The sequence below is a fragment of the Lathyrus oleraceus genome, chromosome 3, assembly GCF_024323335.1.
Source record: "Lathyrus oleraceus cultivar Zhongwan6 chromosome 3, CAAS_Psat_ZW6_1.0, whole genome shotgun sequence".
NCBI classification, from domain to species: Eukaryota; Viridiplantae; Streptophyta; class Magnoliopsida; order Fabales; family Fabaceae; genus Lathyrus; species Lathyrus oleraceus.
In genome coordinates this window covers 390,032,616-390,050,762 of record NC_066581.1, presented here as the reverse complement: position 1 = coordinate 390,050,762, position 18,147 = coordinate 390,032,616, and the positions used below count along the sequence as shown (strand labels likewise).

The following is an 18,147-nucleotide window of genomic DNA, read 5'->3' as shown; positions in this document are numbered from 1 at the left end:
GACTCAGAAACTAAATTAAACAACCAAAAATGAACAAGCATGTTGCACCTGTTCCACGCAAGGATGGATTGGGCAATTGACTCACTAGACATTTTTACTCTCCAAAATCATCTAGGGGAACTTGGATGGAACCATCAACAAAACCGAGCTTCAATTTTCCACCATGAGCCCGACACATTGATCTTGTCCAAGAATGGTAGTTAGAACCTTAAAGAACATGTGTAACTTTGTCTGAGGAAGGTCCATCATTGGGATGAACGTAGTAGAGACTAGTTGGATCAGAAGATGGTTCCGATGGAAGAGTTCGTGGCAGAGCCATGGTAGAAGATAAGTAAAAAAGAAAAAACAGATCAAAGGATGAATGAAGAAGACAAATCGATAAAGACGTGTAATACCATGTTAACAAAACAAAAACTCCATGAAAGGAGCTTTGAAACCCAACAAACTAGTGAAGAACCCCATTAAAGGAGCTTGAGAAAGAAGGAGATAGAAATGAAAGATGAATAATTTGTTATTGTATTTAATGACTGAAGAGATCATTACAAATCTATATAGTTACACAATCTGACAACCTCTAATAACAAACTAACTATAACTTTCCTAAAATAGAAAGTTAGTTTAACTAACTTATAAAATAGAGTAATAATACACCATGAGTTCATTGAGTGTTTAAAATAATTTTGATTTAAATTGTTAATTGATCTTAATGTCGCTAATTACTCACTATATTGCATTTTTCAATTATATTGTATTTTACTAGTTTTTTTTTCATAGTTTCACGAACCTCTATGTTTATTTAACTTATATATTTGTTGGAATATAATTTATGTAAATCTAAAGTAATATGGATTTTCCGAATCATGAAATTGCATATTCTATTTTTAATTTTCATCAAAATTTATAGCTGCAGCTATGATAAATTCAATATCTTCAAAGACAACATATAGGTGCTTTCATCCCAAATTGTAAGATAATTAAAGATATGAAAAACCTTATTTAATTAGCTTTAATTAGGATTATTATGTAAGTACGTCTGTAATCAGTTTTTTATTATTTTAAATTAAAAGTATATTAAATTATGAGAGGATCTTTTATAAATAAAAAAAAAAAGACGGATAAATGAGAACTCATTTATATATGGAATAAACCAATCAGAAAAAGTTTTCATTTTCAAATTCATTCACGCAAAGAAAGTGCTTTTATCAATAAAAGTGCTTATTTCATCAGAAGCCAAAACACGTTTATGCAGTTCAGCTGGTACACCATTAATCAGATTTCAAATCTTCCCCTCAACGCCCGATCAGACAAACTCGAGGTAATTCAAATTAAAGGTAAGTTATTCTTTGTGTTCCTTATTCACTGCTCCCTCATTCATTTTCAAACACACTCCACATGTTTGATAAAATGCCTGCTACATGTAGTCAAACTTAAGATTTTCAAACGCACCCCACATGTTTGATAAAATGCCTTCTGTTTGTTTATGCGTATGAGCATTGAATACACACAGTGGACAATGTCAATTACAATCTTGGTGAAACTTATGAAGGTTGTCTTTTACTATTTTATGTGACAGGTATTTGTGGTAATGGTGGGGTGTTTCCCTTCGACACCCAAGAAATTGGCAATGACCATTGCATGTTCCCTCTCTGGGGCTGTCGTTTTAGCTGTTGGGATGCACCTTTCTTATGTCAATGTTGAACCCCAACGAGCCCGAACTATGGCTCGCGATAAATTGGTCTTAGATACATTGAGAAAGAAGTATGGTTACATTCCTCCATCAGAGGTCCGAAGTATGGCTCGCAGTGATTCCTCAAAAGAAAATAGCTGAATGAGACTTTGGGATTAAAAGTTACCTATGGGGGTGCTGTTGATTGCTAAAAGCTTTGGTTTTTCATTCTTGCTCCTTTGTACTCCTTTGACTTATTGAGTTCTTAAAGAGGGAATGAAGAATAAATGGTTATGGCTAATGTTTACAACCATAATTTAAATGTTCATAGTGTTACCTTCATGCGAGCTTTTGCAATGGGCATAGTTGCAGTCTGTTTTAAAGATATTTTAGTTGAATATGAAATAGTTGCAATGGTTTTGGAGGCATCAAATCGATAATGTTTGATTGAGCTTTTCTAATTAAATATCTCACTAATTGACTAACGCCTCTATTTCATATCTGTTTAACTTATTAAGGCCTTTCTTTGCTAGTTTTTATATTTAAATGGAGAAAATGCGTGTTCTTCTCAATGGAGCTAGTTACATACCTTCAGATGCTATAGTTCTGTTTCTCTAATTCTTATGTATGTGGCAATACCTTGCTGTTTTTTCTCTTTTGTTTTATCTGATAACAATCAATATGATATGGCTAACTAGTGCAGAGACCAAAAATGATTAATGGTGTATTCTTTAAGCTTTTCCAACATAGATAATTCCACTAAAGCAAACATTCATTCTTAAATTTTATCATGTGATTATTTGAAAGCTTTCAGCCCTGCAGTTTTATATGTCTAAATATTTCAGCTGGTATTTTAGGCATGTAATGCTATGCAAATTTTGAAACGTATTTTGAGTTTAAATCTCAAAATTCTCAACCTCTAAAGTATCTCAAAGCAATTCTTTTCAAATTTCTTTTAAAAAATAAATAAATCTGTATAGTATCTCACTACCTTCAAAACCAAATTATTTCAAATTATGTATTTGACATTGTTAATTCATGTGCTTGCATTCAACTTAAACCGTATATTTCACAACTGCCCTGCATGTATTTTATTATGAGTTATATACCCTCACATGTACATATGCCATTGCTATCCTTTTGTGTAGATAATTATATCTCAAATGAGTTGGATTTCAAGAAACTCATTAATAATAGAGACAGTCTCAAGATTGAAAGAGTATAAACAAATGTACATTCCTATACTTATCCTCTAATATCCATGTTTTCAAAATAGCATTCACAAAAAACATAAAAAAAAGAGGTATATAAATGTGGATGGAGTAGAAAAGCTAATTAGAGAAAAGCTGAAGCAGTTAAAGGAATTGGGGATGATTTGAGTTGGGAGAGAACATGGTAGGTGCTGCTACCCTTCAAGTGCAGTGATAATTGTGACTCTGGAACTTCCATTTGTCTCTAAAAGTAAATATCTTCTGTTTCTAAATTATTGGTGTATGAAATCTCTAAATTATTGACTGGCTCAAGATATTTTGATTTAATATTTGAGTTGTATGAAATCTCTAAATTATTGTAAAGGTACTGACAAGCTTGTTTCTTTACAATTATGTTGTTTTCCCTACAGGTTTTAGTCTTGGTCCCTCCATGTTTCAGTTTTGTTTTCTTTGATATTTTTTTTATTTAAAAATAAAAGATTCGAACAATGAGCTGAAAATAGTATTTATTCACTTCATAAAATATCAAACTTTATTCCATTATGAAAGTTGACTCCTAATTTTTTTTTATACATATCTAATACTTCATTCGGTCCTTATTATAATATTTTTTTAGATTTATTGAATAATCAATATATCTCATTTATATATTTATTAACATTAATTATTCAATATATATAAAAATAAATTTTTTTCTTATAATAAAGACCCGTGTAAGTAATTTTTTAATGGGTTTCCACTAAATTCCCTCTGTTTATAGCCACATGTTTCAATGTTCACATTCTTTGAACTAGTTGTCTTGTAGGTAGCTTGATATTTATAGATTCCCATTTAGTGGATAGCATGCAACTTCCTTTATTCATGATAGATGCTTCGCTTGACAAAGCTCGGTAAATCTTCATCTCACAAAACATCAATAATCAAAACTCAACTCATATGGCGGAAGTGGCAGTGTCATTAGTTATTGATCAACTACTTCCATTGTTAAGGGAAGAAGCCAAGCTGTTGAGAGGTATTCACAAAGAGTTTGCAGATATTAAAGATGAGCTTGAAAGTATTCAAGCATTCCTTAAGGATGCTGATAAAAGAGCTTCAACAACTGAAGGAGTCAAAACATGGGTTAAGCAAGTTAGGGAAGCAGCTTTTCGCATTGAAGACATCATTGATGATTATTTGATCCATGTGGGACAGCAGCCTCCTCATCCTGGATGTGTATTTTTACTCCATAAACTCAAAACTATTATCCCGAGCCGCCAAATAGCGTCTGAGATTCAAGACATTAAGTTATCTGTTCGTGGGATCAAGGAAAGAAGCGAAAGATATCGCTTCCAACATTCCTTAGAACAAGAATCGAGTAATTCTCGAGAAAGCCAGAATTCCAAATGGCACGATCCTCGAGTGGCTGCTCTTTACGTTGAGGAAGCTGATGTTGTGGGCTATGAACTACAAAGAGATGGGTTGACTGATTGGTTGGTAAAAGGAAGAGATGAGCGCACCGTAGTTTCTGTAGTTGGAATGGGAGGGCAAGGAAAAACCACTCTTGCCAAGAAAGTTTTCGAAAGCAAGAATGTAATTCGACACTTTGATTGTCGAGTATGGATCACTGTGTCTCAATCATATAGCGTTGAAGGGTTGTTAAGGGACATGTTGCTAAACTTATACAAACAAAAAGGAGAAGATCCTCCTGAGGATATTTTTCAAATGGACCGAGAGTCATTGACGGGTGAGGTGAGAAACTACTTGCAGAAAAAGAGGTATGTTGTCGTGTTTGATGATGTTTGGAGTGAACATTTCTGGGATGATATTGAATTTTCTGTAAGTGATAATAAAAATGGAAGTAGGATATTTATCACAACAAGAAACCTAGATGTTGCGATGTCTTGTAAAAAATCTTCTTTTGTTGAAGTGCTTGAGTTGCAACCCTTAACTCAAGAACAATCTTTGGAGTTGTTCAATAAGAAGACATTCAAATTTGACTATGGTGGGTGTTGTCCAAAGGAGCTGAATGGTATATCTTATGAAATTGTTAGAAAATGCAAGGGATTACCACTAGCAATTGTTGCCGTTGGTGGTGTTTTGTCTGCAAAAGAGAAAAATGTTTTCGAGTGGCAGAAATTTAATGAAAATCTTAGCTTCGAGCTATCGAAAAGTACACATTTAATTGGGATACAAGAAATTTTAGGCTTAAGTTATGATGATTTGCCTTACCATCTCAAGTCATGCTTGTTGTATTTCGGAATATATCCGGAGGATTATGAAGTTAAAACAAAGATTCTGATTCAACAATGGATAGCCGAAGGGTTTGTGAAGGAAGAAAGAGGGAAGACTTTGGAAGAAGTTGCGGAAGGATATATAACAGAGTTGATCCACAGAAGCTTAGTGCAATTATCTTCAGTTAGAATTGATGATAAAGTTAAGGGTTGCCGTGTTCATGATCTAATACGCGATATGGTCCTGAAAAAATTCGAGGACTTAAACTTTTGCAAGCATATTAGTGAAGATGAACAATCATCCTTAAGTGGAACAGTTCGCCGCCTATCAATAACAACCACTTCTGATGATTTCATTGAGCGTACTGAAACATCACATGTTCGATCAATACTTGTTTTTACAAATAAAGAATCAAATGTATACTCCGTGAGGAGATTTCCTACAAAATACAGACGCTTAAAGGTTCTTGATTATAAATTTTCGCGATTGTCGAATGTTCCTAAAGAGTTGGGAAGTATGGTTCACTTGAAGTATTTAAGCTTGGGGTATATAAGAGAAGCTAAAATCCCAAACTCCATTGGCATGCTCAAGAACCTAGAGACCTTGGATCTAAGGGCTGCTAATGTTAATGAGTTGCCAAAAGGGATTAGCAAGCTTCGAAAGCTAAGACACCTTATCGGCTCCGGATTATCTTTGATTCGATTGAAGAACGGTGTTGGAGAGATGACATCCCTACAAACACTATGTTATGTTAATTTAGGTATGGATGGAGCTTTAGAGGTGATTAAAGAGTTAGGAAAGCTGAAGCAGATCAGAGAAATAGGGTTGCTTAATGTTCGTAGAGAAGATTACAGCGTTCTATCTTCCTCGATCGCTGAAATGAAACAGTTGGAAAAATTACATGTTAAACTAAGTTCTACAGCTAGCAATGAGTTCATTGATTTGAATTTGACTTCACCGTCAAGTAAGCTTCGAAAACTTACGCTACGCGGGAGGCTAAAGAAGTTGCCAGAGTGGATTTTAGAGCTTCAAAATCTTGTTGTGTTGAGGTTGAAGCTCTCCTGTTTAACTGAAGATCCAATGAAATCGCTCAACAGTTTGCAACACTTGTTGATCCTGTCTATAGGCGTCGGTGCTTATGGAGGTTTAAATTTGCATTTTCAAGATGGATGGTTTCAGAAACTAAAGGAAATGAATGTTGGATCTTCAAATGAATTGAAAGAGATTATTATCGACAAAGGAGCGATGCCTTCTCTGAAAAAGCTTCAGTTATACGGACTCCCTAGACTGAAGAATATACCGACTGGCATCCAACACTTGGAGAAGCTTGAAGTTCTCCATTTTCGGAGTATGCAAGTTGATTTTTTGCAGCGAAATTCTTCCGAGGATTGGAATTGGATTATGGAACATGTGCCCGTTGTAGAAATTTCTCCGGTTGATGGAAAAGTTATTCGAAATTCAAGGAGTTAGAAATGTGGCGTTCTTTAATACTGGTGCATGAAATCACTAAATTATGATCTGGTTTAATATTTTTTTTTATTTGATATTTAAGTTGTGTGTGTGAATTCTAGTGTATCATGTACTAATTTATAGCTTATTAACATTAAAGGCTTTGGCATAATATGCATTCAATTAATTGCTTTTGATTTCATATAAGTTGTAATACTCTTGTACCTTATTGAAACTTACATTTCTTATAATATTTCAGGTGTTTCTATTGGACATGAATATGGAATGCACTTCAAATACCTGTTATGATATCCTTATTGAAAGAAAAAAAAACATTCCAATGACAATCAAATTTCAAAACACAGCACGGAAAGTTAAGGAATTAATTTACATTAACTGAAAAAGATACCTCTAGTCTTGTCTGGAGTGAGATAATTTAATTTTTCTACTAAATTTTGGTATCTGGTTTGAAAATCGTCATTGATTGAGCAACCTTAATCTCAAGTAGGTATGAGTTAGGAGAATGTATAAGTGTGAATAGTATTGATAATAGTCTCATATTAATTGAATATTTAGAGATTTGAATATTTATAAGTGAGAGAATCTATCCACCTATCATCTTAAGATTTTTGGTGAATATGTGATGTGTCTTTCACAAAGGTCTTATTCTAAAAAGAAGAAGTCCCACAATGTTTAATATTCCCTAATAAAAAACTCGTCCAACATATGGTATCATGAGTCTTTGGTTAGAGAAAGAGTCTGACTTATTTATAGCGAAAGTCGACGATGCCACAAGGATGGTGAGTCGTTGAAGAGTGTCAACGACGTCACAAGGGCGGTGAGTAAGATACATTTCGTGCGGTACAAGAGTTTGTGGAAGTAATAAGAACTTCCACTTAAGAGGGAGTATTGCGAAATCACGCTTGAGGGGAGTGTTGAGAATGTAACAAATGTGAGTAACATGGTAATAGTTCCACATTAGTTGAAAATGTAGAAACTCCCACCTATCACCTTAAAGTTTTTGGTGAATATATGATGTGTCTCTCGTAATAGTGTTGCTCTAAAAAGAAAAAGTCATACAATGTTCAATTATCCATAGTAAAAAATAATTCACCTCCAAAAAAACATTTTAATCAAAATAATATTTATTTATTTGTTTTTAAATTTTCATATTTCTTTTCTTCCAAACATCGAAAATTAATAATTAAATAAAATAACAACATTCATCATAAATATATTTTTAAAAATTAAAATTTTAAATTTTAAATCATTAAAACAATATTGTATCTAAATAAGGTAAAATATAAGATTAATAAATACAAGGGTAATTTTATTATGTCGAGTGTTTCCCCTGCCCTCGCTCTCACTCCGTTTTTAAAATTTGGGTGTTTTCCACCCTGCCCCTATTTTTAAAATTTGAGTTTTTCATGCACCCTCACATAGTTAAATTTATTTCCCTCGTTAAATTTGGGCGGAGTTCTAACAAAGTCGGATTTTGTGGTTGTGCCTTTTTCAAGAAAATAACATAGGGAACTCAAGTCTTTCATTTGAAATTTTAAGATATATGTGTTATTTTAATGCTTTAATTCACAATGATCATTCTAGATTGTTGTAGAAATTTTCTGAATCAATGGAATCATACTCGAGGTGATATTTTTAGGCCATATTCCCCTTTCCGGAGCAACAAATTCAAAATGTTGCTTCATATAAATATCATCTTCCAAGTCATCATCCAAGAAAGTGTTCTTGACATCCAACAAAAATAAAGACAAATGTTTCATGCCAACCATAACTATATTTTTGCAATAAGTGAAAATGATTCATTGTAATCCTAACATAGACCCGAGTATACTTTTTCAACTTATTGGGCCTTTGCTCGATCAACCAGTTCACCGGGCATCACTATGCAGCCAAAACAGTTTTTCCATGAGGAGGTGGCAAAAGCTTCCAAGAATGGTTAGATTCCAAGCCATTATTTCATCAATCATGAATTATTTCCATCCTTAATGAGACAATATTTATGAACTATCTTAAGAATTGAGAAAGTTGAAAGAGTAAAAACAAAGGTAAAGTAATAAGGAGACATTCGATGTGAACTCACAAAGTTGTAAACATGATAAAGATTGTTTTTTTTTTTTTTACCTTTACGAAGATCAATTGTTAGATCATAAGACTCAAGCGAGACTACATATGGAGAAGATATCAGAGCTATAGATGAATCATTAGAATCAATAGCAACACTCTTTGGAGCTAAATTGCTAGGATAATCAATCACAACAATCTTTGGAAGTGAATCAATGGAATTAACATGAGTTGTTTTTAGAGTTTCAACATGTTAATGTTATAAGTATTACTATATTAAAGAAACCCAAATTTATCATATGACAATCTAGAACTGTGAGTGGAGACATATGACTCAAATAAAGGAATATGTATTACCGGAATTAGGAAGTAGTAACATCTTTTGTAGAGTTGTTAAAAAAGAACATGAACTGAACCGAACCGTCGAATCAACCGAACTGAAGTTAAAATAATTGAACCGTTATGTTTGGTTCGTGAACCAAACCATATTGCATAAAACAGTTCTAGAACTGTACCGAAACTGAAACCGAATAGGACCGAAACTATAATCGACCCGAACCAAAACTGAAATGAAAATACTAAAAAAAAGTTTTAAATTATTTTTTTTCAAAAAATTTGAAAAATAGTTTAATGGTTCGTTTCTTTAATAAATGGTTTGGTTTGATAAAAATTGTCTTCTAACGGTTCGGTATGATTCAGAATTTCTAAACGGTATACCAAATCAAGTTCGATTCGGTTCGATTCTAAGTAAATTGAAATAGATCGGTTCAGTTCGAGTGAACTTTTACTATAGTTTAGTTTGGTTCAATTCGATTTTCTCACTTAACCGTACCATGAACAACCTTAATCTTTTGTAAAACTAGACATAGAGGGTGAAGAAAAGAATGGTGTAACCTTAAAGAAATTAAAATCGAAAGAAAGATAAAAAGGACGTGTATGTCAAGAATAACACCAATACCAATTTTAGGTTCTAGAATAGTCCAAAAACCCACATTTGACAACTCATATACATAATTTATCTCCATTGAGATATACATCATTTACAAAGCAAATAGAGACGAACACACAAAGAGAGCATGAACAAAGTACATAGATCCGAATAATTGAAAAGATATAACATTCAAGGGGTCATTAGGAAACAAGAGCTGGCATAAAATATCATTACTCAATACGAGGATGGCATGTGATTTGTTAAATAGCACGAAGGAAAAATAACTAGGGGTGGCAAAATGGATGGATTGGATTGTTAATGGATGAATCAAAATAATTCAATAGTCCATTAACAATCCACTAAAAGTTTTTTAAAAATATTCAATTCAATCTATCCATTAAGAATAAAATTTATCCATTATCATATTTTTAGTGGATGAATCTCTATCCATCCATTTTTTTTTCAAAAAAGTTGTTTTTTTAAAAAAAAATTGATTTATTTGCTTTTGGAAAAGAATTACTTATTTATTTTGAAAATCATTTTTTTTTATTTTTCAGGAAAAAAAATTGATTTTTTGTATTTTAATTTTTTTCTCGAAAAAAATCAGTTTTTTTTTCTGGGAAACATCAAATTTTTTTGCATTTGTTTTGTATTTTTCGGGAAAAAAACATTTTTTATTTTATTTTAAAATCATTTTTTTGTATTTTCGTAAAAAATTGACTTTTATGAAAATAAAATCGACTTTTGATATTTTCCAAAAAAATGATTTTAAAATTTTTGGGAAAAATCGTTTTTTTTTTATTTTAAAAAAAAAATATTTTTTTTTTCTGAAAAAAAATCAACTTTTGTGATTTGGTGACTTAGAACCATGAAAAATGGATGTTTGGCTTGGTCTGGTTTCGTGCACACAGTATGGCAGGTCACCAAGTTTAGGCTTGGGGCAAATGAAATTGATTTGTGCATTTTAGGCCAAACTTAAGCAAAACACTATTTGCCATGATATTATTAACAAGATGCAAACAGAATTAGGTCAAAAGGAGATGTGAGGTGAAAATGCCATAGGTGTAAAGTAGTGGTCATGACATGGTTTTGGGTCTGCCTAGGCAGCTTGACTTGTCTTGGCCAATGCAAAATTTGAGAAAGTTATGGGGTTTGGACCAAATGGTAGACCAAACTTGGAAACTAGGCCAACCAACCATGCACTAACTTGCATTCTTTGATAATTTCTTGAATCCCAAGGCATAATGATGACCATTTGAGGATCAAATGAAAAAATATTGATTGGACCTTGATTAACCATGAGGATATCTTGAAGTTTGAATGATATGGCACGAAAATAAACTCATGAACCATGCTTGAACCAAAGTAGCAGATGGATCCTTCTTTGACCATGATGAAACCCTAATGCCATGATGAATAAGTCTTGACTATGATCTTTTTTCCCTCTTGCTTTTGACTTGAGACCAAGACCTTTCACAAGCCATCTTGCACACTTTGATACAGGGTAGAGCATCAAGAAACCCTAATTACCAATGCCTTGCATTCTATTTATGATCAACCATACTTGAGACCCAAGAACCAGATGCTATGCTAGGAATGAGATGATATACTAGTATGAAAATGAGGGTATGACAAGTGCCCCTAATTAATTTTCTTGTACCTGAATGTATGGATAACAACGACTTTCAAGCATTCAAGGTAGAAGAGGATTAAATACTAGAATATACATAAATTTCAGACGTAATATGAATGTATTGTGGGGAATATGGTAGTTATGGAAAGGATACAAAGATATGCAATGATATGTAATGATATGAAATGTTTTAAAGAGCTTTGCCATCATTCATAGTTGAGACATTCCCGTAGGATTCCAAAGATTTATTGCATTCGCAAAGGCAAACCACAAGGATATGGTTGTAACTTGAATTCTTCTACAAGAGGCAGAGGGATGTCTTGCAAAAGGTAAGCATGACTTGACTGGGGAGCAAGATTCTTCATGCACAAGGCAAAGAGAATGCTATGGTAGTTAAAAGGATTTTCTGCTACAAAAGGCAGAGGAGACTTGCAAAAGGCAAGGGAGAAAATAACCTTTTTCTCGTGCAAAAGGCAACGAGAAACTTAATGACAAAAAGGTCAAGGAGAAACGATGAGGGAGAATAACGACTTCGCTAGGGATAAGCTTCTCATACAAAAGGTAATGAGCACCTTCTTAGTGAAAAGCCTAATGAATAATTTTCTCATACAAAAGGTACTAATAACATGTTAACAAAAAGGTCAAGAAGAGCATATATGATTGGATATAGGTTCCTCTGGGGATACATTTCTCATACAAAAGGTAGTTAGAACTTCTTAGCATAAGACTAAGAGGAGGATGGAATATTTCTCAATATAAAAGGTAATGAGAATCCCTTAGCAAAAGGCTAAGAGGACATATACCAACTGGATTGGTCTTCTCATGCAAAAGGTATGAGAACATCTTAACGAAAGGTTAAGAAAAGAGATGAAGATTTCTCAATATGAAAGGTAATGAGAACTCTGTCATACGGTGAACTGACTTTTGTGTATTTTTGCTTTGGAAAGCAAATGTCGCGGATAGCAAGAGTCGCCACCGACTTTTCTTTTATCCAATAAGGAAAGGCGGAAAAGAACAGGAAAGACCTTGATTAGATTTTGGGTTCGGGAGGTACATTATACAAAGGGAAGGTGTTAGCACCCTTTGTATCCATGGTTATCCATGGGCTCTTAATTGCTTAATCACTTATGCTTTTCTTGTCCGAAAAAGTGTTTGAAAACTGTTTAGAAAATGTTTTGAAAAGAGAATTTAACTTTGTAATGATTCTTGTACGAATGTATACAAAGTATTTATCTCGTTTAATTTTGAAAGTTGTTTAGAAAAATATAACTTGGCAATGATTCTAGTACGAATGTATACCAAGTGGTGATTTTCTAATAGATGTTTTGCAAAGTGTGAGGTGTGAAAAGTGTTTAAGTTGTGAGCCAGCATTTAAGAGTTATACCTACCCAAGGTCTTTATGGGTATTTCCTATCCTTATGAAGGTAAAACTGTCCTTACTATTGAGAAGTAAGTAGTCTTGTCCTTTGGATGTAAGGGACATCGTAGGGTCATCGATTGGTCATTGAAGGCAACATTTGTAAGGATACCTTAGCATTCGAAGGGACGATCATCATTTAATCGTAGGCTACCACGGAGGGTCATCGAGGGACAAAATCATATATTCGCAGGCAACATCCGAGGGACTATGATTTATCTTATAGGGACATGATGATTTAATCGAAGGGTCTTTGCTAAGTGTATCCCCACATTCGCGGGACATGACCGTAATACCGTAAGGCAACAAAGAGAGGGCCAAGATCATATATTCAAAGGCAACATTTGTAATCAGTTAGGTAATTAGGATGAATCTCCACAAGGGTATCCCACAAATAAAGTGGAATACCTAGCAAGCTACCTTCTTCGGGAGTATGTGAGCCCTCACAAAATTTAGCAAACAGGTCAGAATACAAAATGGGGTGCGGTCAATAGTTGCACCGAACAAAGGAATCGCAGTAGTAATAATGTCAGGCAAATAATACACAGCTATGATAGAACAGGTCAGATAAGCACAGAACCAAAAAAAACAGCGACTGTCATGTTTGCTACTGCCTCGCCTAGCGAAGGCTTGGCGAACGCTCGCTACATGTTCGCTTAGCGATGTGCTAGCGAACGGCTGCGGGTTTTGAGTCTAATAACAATACGATTTCAGCAAGCTCCAAACCCTATGGCATCCCTTACAGAAATTACATGGTTAAACATTCAAGACATCCATGCATACTTAAATCCACATGCAAAACCTAAGATATATTTATAAATTCAATCATAATATCACATGTAAATTGGGAGCATAAAGCGGTAGTGGTAGTGCAAACCTGTTTGCAATTGAATTGCAACGTTGAATTGGCAGATCACTCTTAGGGTTGGTGTCGGGTTGAGTTGGGCGGAGGTAACCTTTGTGCAAATGAGTTTCCTTCAGGGTTTCCTTTAGGGTTGCCATGAATTCTCTTGGTTAGCCTCCAGGGTTTGCTGTCTGTGTTTGTGTTTCCTTGCTAGGGTTTTTGTCCGTCTGTCCTCCTCCGTTTGTGAATGAAGTTCTGCTATTTATAATAATTGCGTCTTGGTGGGCTAAGAATGAAGCCCAAAATTTCTAATATTCGTAAGTTTCGCTAGGCGAGTGGTGCAGCGAAGGGTTCGCTAGGCGAAGGATTTGGCTCGCCTAGCGAGAAAGCTATTTTAAGTCATTTGCTGGATTTGGCCACCTGTGTGCTGGGTCTTTGTTCTTTTAAGATCAATGTCTTGAAAAATGAGTTGGAGTGCCTTGAAAAATGTCTTGCAAGATTAACGGGAAAATTTTGGGGTATGACAACTGCCCCTGTTCAATATTCATAAACCGAGAGAGTTAGAATGGTATGTATGCCATTCGTGATCTGGAGGTGGAAGATTATTGAACACTTAGAATGCCCCAAAAATTTGCGCTTGTTAATTAAAATTTATTCTTGATGGAGATGGGCTTAGAGATGCCATCCGGGAAGTTTTGATGATGAAAGATCAGAATGGATCGTATGCTGCTGGGGATAAAGGATCAGAAGGGATCATACGCGAGATCGTATCTGAATTGCAGAATGAACCGTCTATTAGGCTGCATCTGGAGAGGTAAAGATCAAAATGGATTGTACGCTAGATCGTATCTGAGTAGCAGAATGAGTTGTCCATTAGGCGGGTGACTTCCCTGGGGATGAAAGATCAGAATGGATCGTACGCTAGATCGTATCTGAGTTGCAGAATGAGCCGTCCAGTGGACTGTATCTGACAAAAAGTAGTCGTACGCTAGACTACACCTCGGAATGTACCGTACGCTAGGTAGTATCTGAGGAATGAAGATCAGAATGGATCGTACCTTAGATCGTATCTGAGTTGCAGAATGAGCCGTACGTTAGGCTGTATCTAACGAAATAAGAATCAGAATGGATCGTACGCTAGATCGTATCCGGGTTGCAGAATGAGTCGTACGTTAGGCTGTATCCGACTAAGTAAGAATCAGAATGGATCATACGCTAGATCGTATCTGAGTTGCAGAATGAGCCGTACGTTAGGCTGTATCTGACAAAAATTAGTCGTATGCTCGACTACACCTCGGAATGTACCGTACGCTAGGTAGTATCTGAGGAATGAAGATCAGAATGGATCGTACGTTAGATCGTATCTGAGTTACAGAATGAGCCGTACGTTAGGCTGTATCTAACGAAATAAGAATCAGAATGGATCGTACGCTAGATCGTATCCGGGTTGCAGAATGAGCCGTACGTTAGGCTGTATCCGACGAAGTAAGAATCAGAATGGATCGTACGCTAGATCGTATCTGAGTTGCAAAATGAGCCGTACGTTAGGCTGTATCTGACAAAAAGTAGTCGTACGCTAGACTACACCTCGGAATGTATCATACGCTAGGTAGTATCTGAGGAATGAAGATCAGAATGGATCGTACGTTAGATCGTATCTGAGTTGCAGAATGAGCCATACGTTAGGCTGTATCTGACAAAAAGTAGTCGTACGCTAGACTACACCTCGGAATGTACCGTACGCTAGGTAGTATCTGAGGAATGAAGATCAGAATGGATCGTACGTTAGATCGTATCTGAGTTGCAGAATGAGCCGTACGTTAGGCTGTATCTGACGAAAAGTAGTCGTACGCTAGACTACACCTCGGAATGTACCGTACGCTAGGTAGTATCTGAGGAAATGAACATTCCAAATGGGTCGTACGCTAGACCGTGTTGGACTAGTTGAAGGAATCATATGTTGGGCTGAATCAGAATGAACCGTACGTTAGGCTATATCTGATAACATTTGTTTATGTTGTATTTGCAATAAATGTCTGGGATGGGCTTAAAGATGCCACCAATAGGAGGATATCAGAGTACTTATCCGAGTGAATGTTTATATGGATTATATCTGAAAGATGTATTTGAATCTTGAATGTAATCGATGAAGGTATCCGTCTGAATGGATCTTTATTTTGACTGTATCAGGAGGATAATTAACCTGAAAAATAAAGTTAGCTTCATGCCATGCAGATGCATGAGATGTTTTATGCTCGTGAAAATAAATGCGAACATTGCATGCATGTATATGATGCGAAATGATGCATGAACGAATTATGCGTCCGAAAAGTTTTTCCAGGGGAAAATAAATCCCAATATTCTGGTTGGAGACATTTGTATTGATGACCCTTTCTTAGCTGGGGATACTTGATTTCTGTCTGATGGTAGAAACATTCAACAGAGCCTGGCTGGGGATGGAAGAGATGACCAGTCTGTCTAGTGATGCCAATTTCTTCTGGGGAATAACTGGTTTTTGCTAGGGAATCGAATTAGCAACCGGATTCATTGGAAAGCATGGTTAGACCTTCTCCTCGATCCTGAAGTCTTTTAGTAATTGCTATTCCTATTTTATGCATGTATTTTCGGTAAACATCAATCATGTTCAAACGCATATATTAATTCGAATTAAATCAATGGACGTTTATGCAAACAAAACAGAGAAAGTAAAACAACAGCGTCTTTTTGGAAATAAAATTGTATCGATTTTGAAAGAGGACCTATAAACAGGCAATTTGAGTACAAGGAGACAGAAATCCTAGTAAGAGGAAATTGTCAAGAAAACAAAGAAAAAGCTATGAAGAAAAAGTCCTATTGATCTTAATTCCACTACTGTCATTATGTCTTCAAGCCTCTCATCTCCTGCTGTCGGGTAGAAGTGATTGGCTTGTTCAGTCCCTTTGACTTGGGTGAAGCTGACCGAGAACGGGACATAGTCATACGCTTTAATCCCTAATTTTTGCCTGGACCGCCTTTTCAGGTTTTCAGTCCACCAGGATACCCTTTTTTTCCCAAGCCGCCTTTTCAGGTTTTCGACTTGCCGGGTGTACATGCGTAGTATTTTTTTAACTATATCCGTGTTCACGGGATGCGGGGACTCTTCGTCATCCATTGTATCCAGCACCATGGCTCCATGCTTCCTTTGATTGCCTTCTGGGTAGTATACTGGATATCATACTCTGTTAGAATCATCTGCCATCCTGCTATTCTTCCGGAGAGAGCCGGTTTCTCAAATATATTTGATAGGACCCATCTTAGGAATCAATAAAGTGGTATGATTCAACATATACTGTCTTAGTCGGCGAGCAGCCCAAGCCAAAGCACAACAAGTTTTCTCGAGCAATGAGTATCTTGTTTCACAGTCGATAAACTTTTTGCTAAGGTAGTATATGACATGCTCTTTTCGACCAGACTCGTCATGTTGCCCCAACACACACCCTATTGAATTTTCTGACACGGTCAAGTACATGATTAGAGGTCTTCCTTCAACTGGTGGCATCAGAATTGGAGGTTCTTGGAGATACTTCTTGATTTTGTCAAAAGCTTCTTGACATTTATCATTCCATATCATCTCTTGATTTTTTCTCAGTAATTTGAAAATGGGTCTGCAGGTAGCAGTCAAATGGGAGATAAATCGGGCAATGTAATTCAAGCGTCCCAAGAAACCTCTGACTTCTTTCTTGTCCACTTTAGTACCCAGACTTACAATTTCGATTGATTCCTCATGCGGCTGTAGAGTCTTTTCTTCTTGCAGTACCAGTCTGGCAAGCTCTCCAGGTACTTCACAATCTTCCTCACTTCCATCCTCGGCTTGGTAGATCGGATTTTCAAAGTCATCATGAACAGTAGCAGGATTATTATCAACAGGATCCAGAGTGGATATGGATCTGCAATTGGTTATGTGAGTGTGTGTAAGAAAGCATAGCTTGTTTAAAAGATGACAGGAAAAATAAAGAGCGCAATATTTGAATGCAAAAGGTCCATTGATCTATTGAATGTGAATATGCTTATGAAAATGACAAACCCTTGAAAAATTAGCTATTGTGCCCCGGGTATAGACACAATGCTTTTAAAAAATTACAAAATTTGAAATACTAAAATAGCAATAACAATTACTCCTGACTAAAGGAAATCGGGATAGTGTCCTCATCCTTCCAATTATTGAGTCCGTCACCAATTGTTGGGGAAATCCAGTTATCCAAGTCGCAATCGCTATCAGCATCTTCTACAGCATTAACAGTCTTGTCATGATTAGGCATAGGAGCAGTGATGACATTAGGAGTCTCCGGAGGATCAAAATCAATCTCTCCAGCATCGACCATATCCTGAATCTTATTCTTCAACAACCAACAATCGTTTGTATCATGCCCCGGGCTATCGGAGTGATATGCACACCTGGAATTGGGATTATAACGAGGAGAAGTGGTGTTGGGGTTTGCAGGAGGATCTCTGAGGGTAATTAGATTTGCTTTTAGCATACCCTGCAGTGCTTGTGCTAAAGTCATATTGATCTTCGTAAACTGTCTTCTTGGCCTGTCTTGTCTGTGTTGGAAGTTTTGAGATGGCGGTGCTGCGATCGTAACTGCTCCAACAGTATGGTCACGATTTTTCTTGTTATGACCCCTTTGACCGTACACAGCATTTGATTCGTTCCTCCCCTGATA

General features: G+C 35.8%; 2 protein-coding genes across 3 annotated transcripts; both read left to right on the top strand.

Annotated features, from left to right (window-relative positions):
- Positions 1-952: 952 nt before the first annotated feature.
- Positions 953-2,099, top strand: LOC127127893 (uncharacterized). Of its 2 annotated transcripts, none has more exons than XR_007805514.1 (2): positions 953-1,331; positions 1,574-2,008. XR_007805514.1 is itself a non-coding variant. In XM_051057170.1 (2 exons), the coding sequence occupies exons 1-2, from the start codon at positions 1,244-1,246 to the stop codon at positions 1,826-1,828; spliced, it is 327 nt and encodes a 108-aa protein (XP_050913127.1). In that variant the 5' UTR covers positions 1,031-1,243; the 3' UTR covers positions 1,829-2,099. The 2 variants fall into 2 exon arrangements, 1 of the variants encoding a protein (XP_050913127.1); XM_051057170.1 differs by having other exon boundaries at positions 1,031-1,315; positions 1,574-2,099.
- Positions 2,100-3,631: 1,532 nt separating this feature from the next.
- LOC127127892 (disease resistance protein RPM1) lies at positions 3,632-6,790 on the top strand. Its single transcript, XM_051057169.1, has one exon. It carries the CDS (start codon positions 3,814-3,816, stop codon positions 6,556-6,558), a length of 2,745 nt encoding a protein of 914 aa, XP_050913126.1. The 5' UTR covers positions 3,632-3,813; the 3' UTR covers positions 6,559-6,790.
- Positions 6,791-18,147: the final 11,357 nt, after the last annotated feature.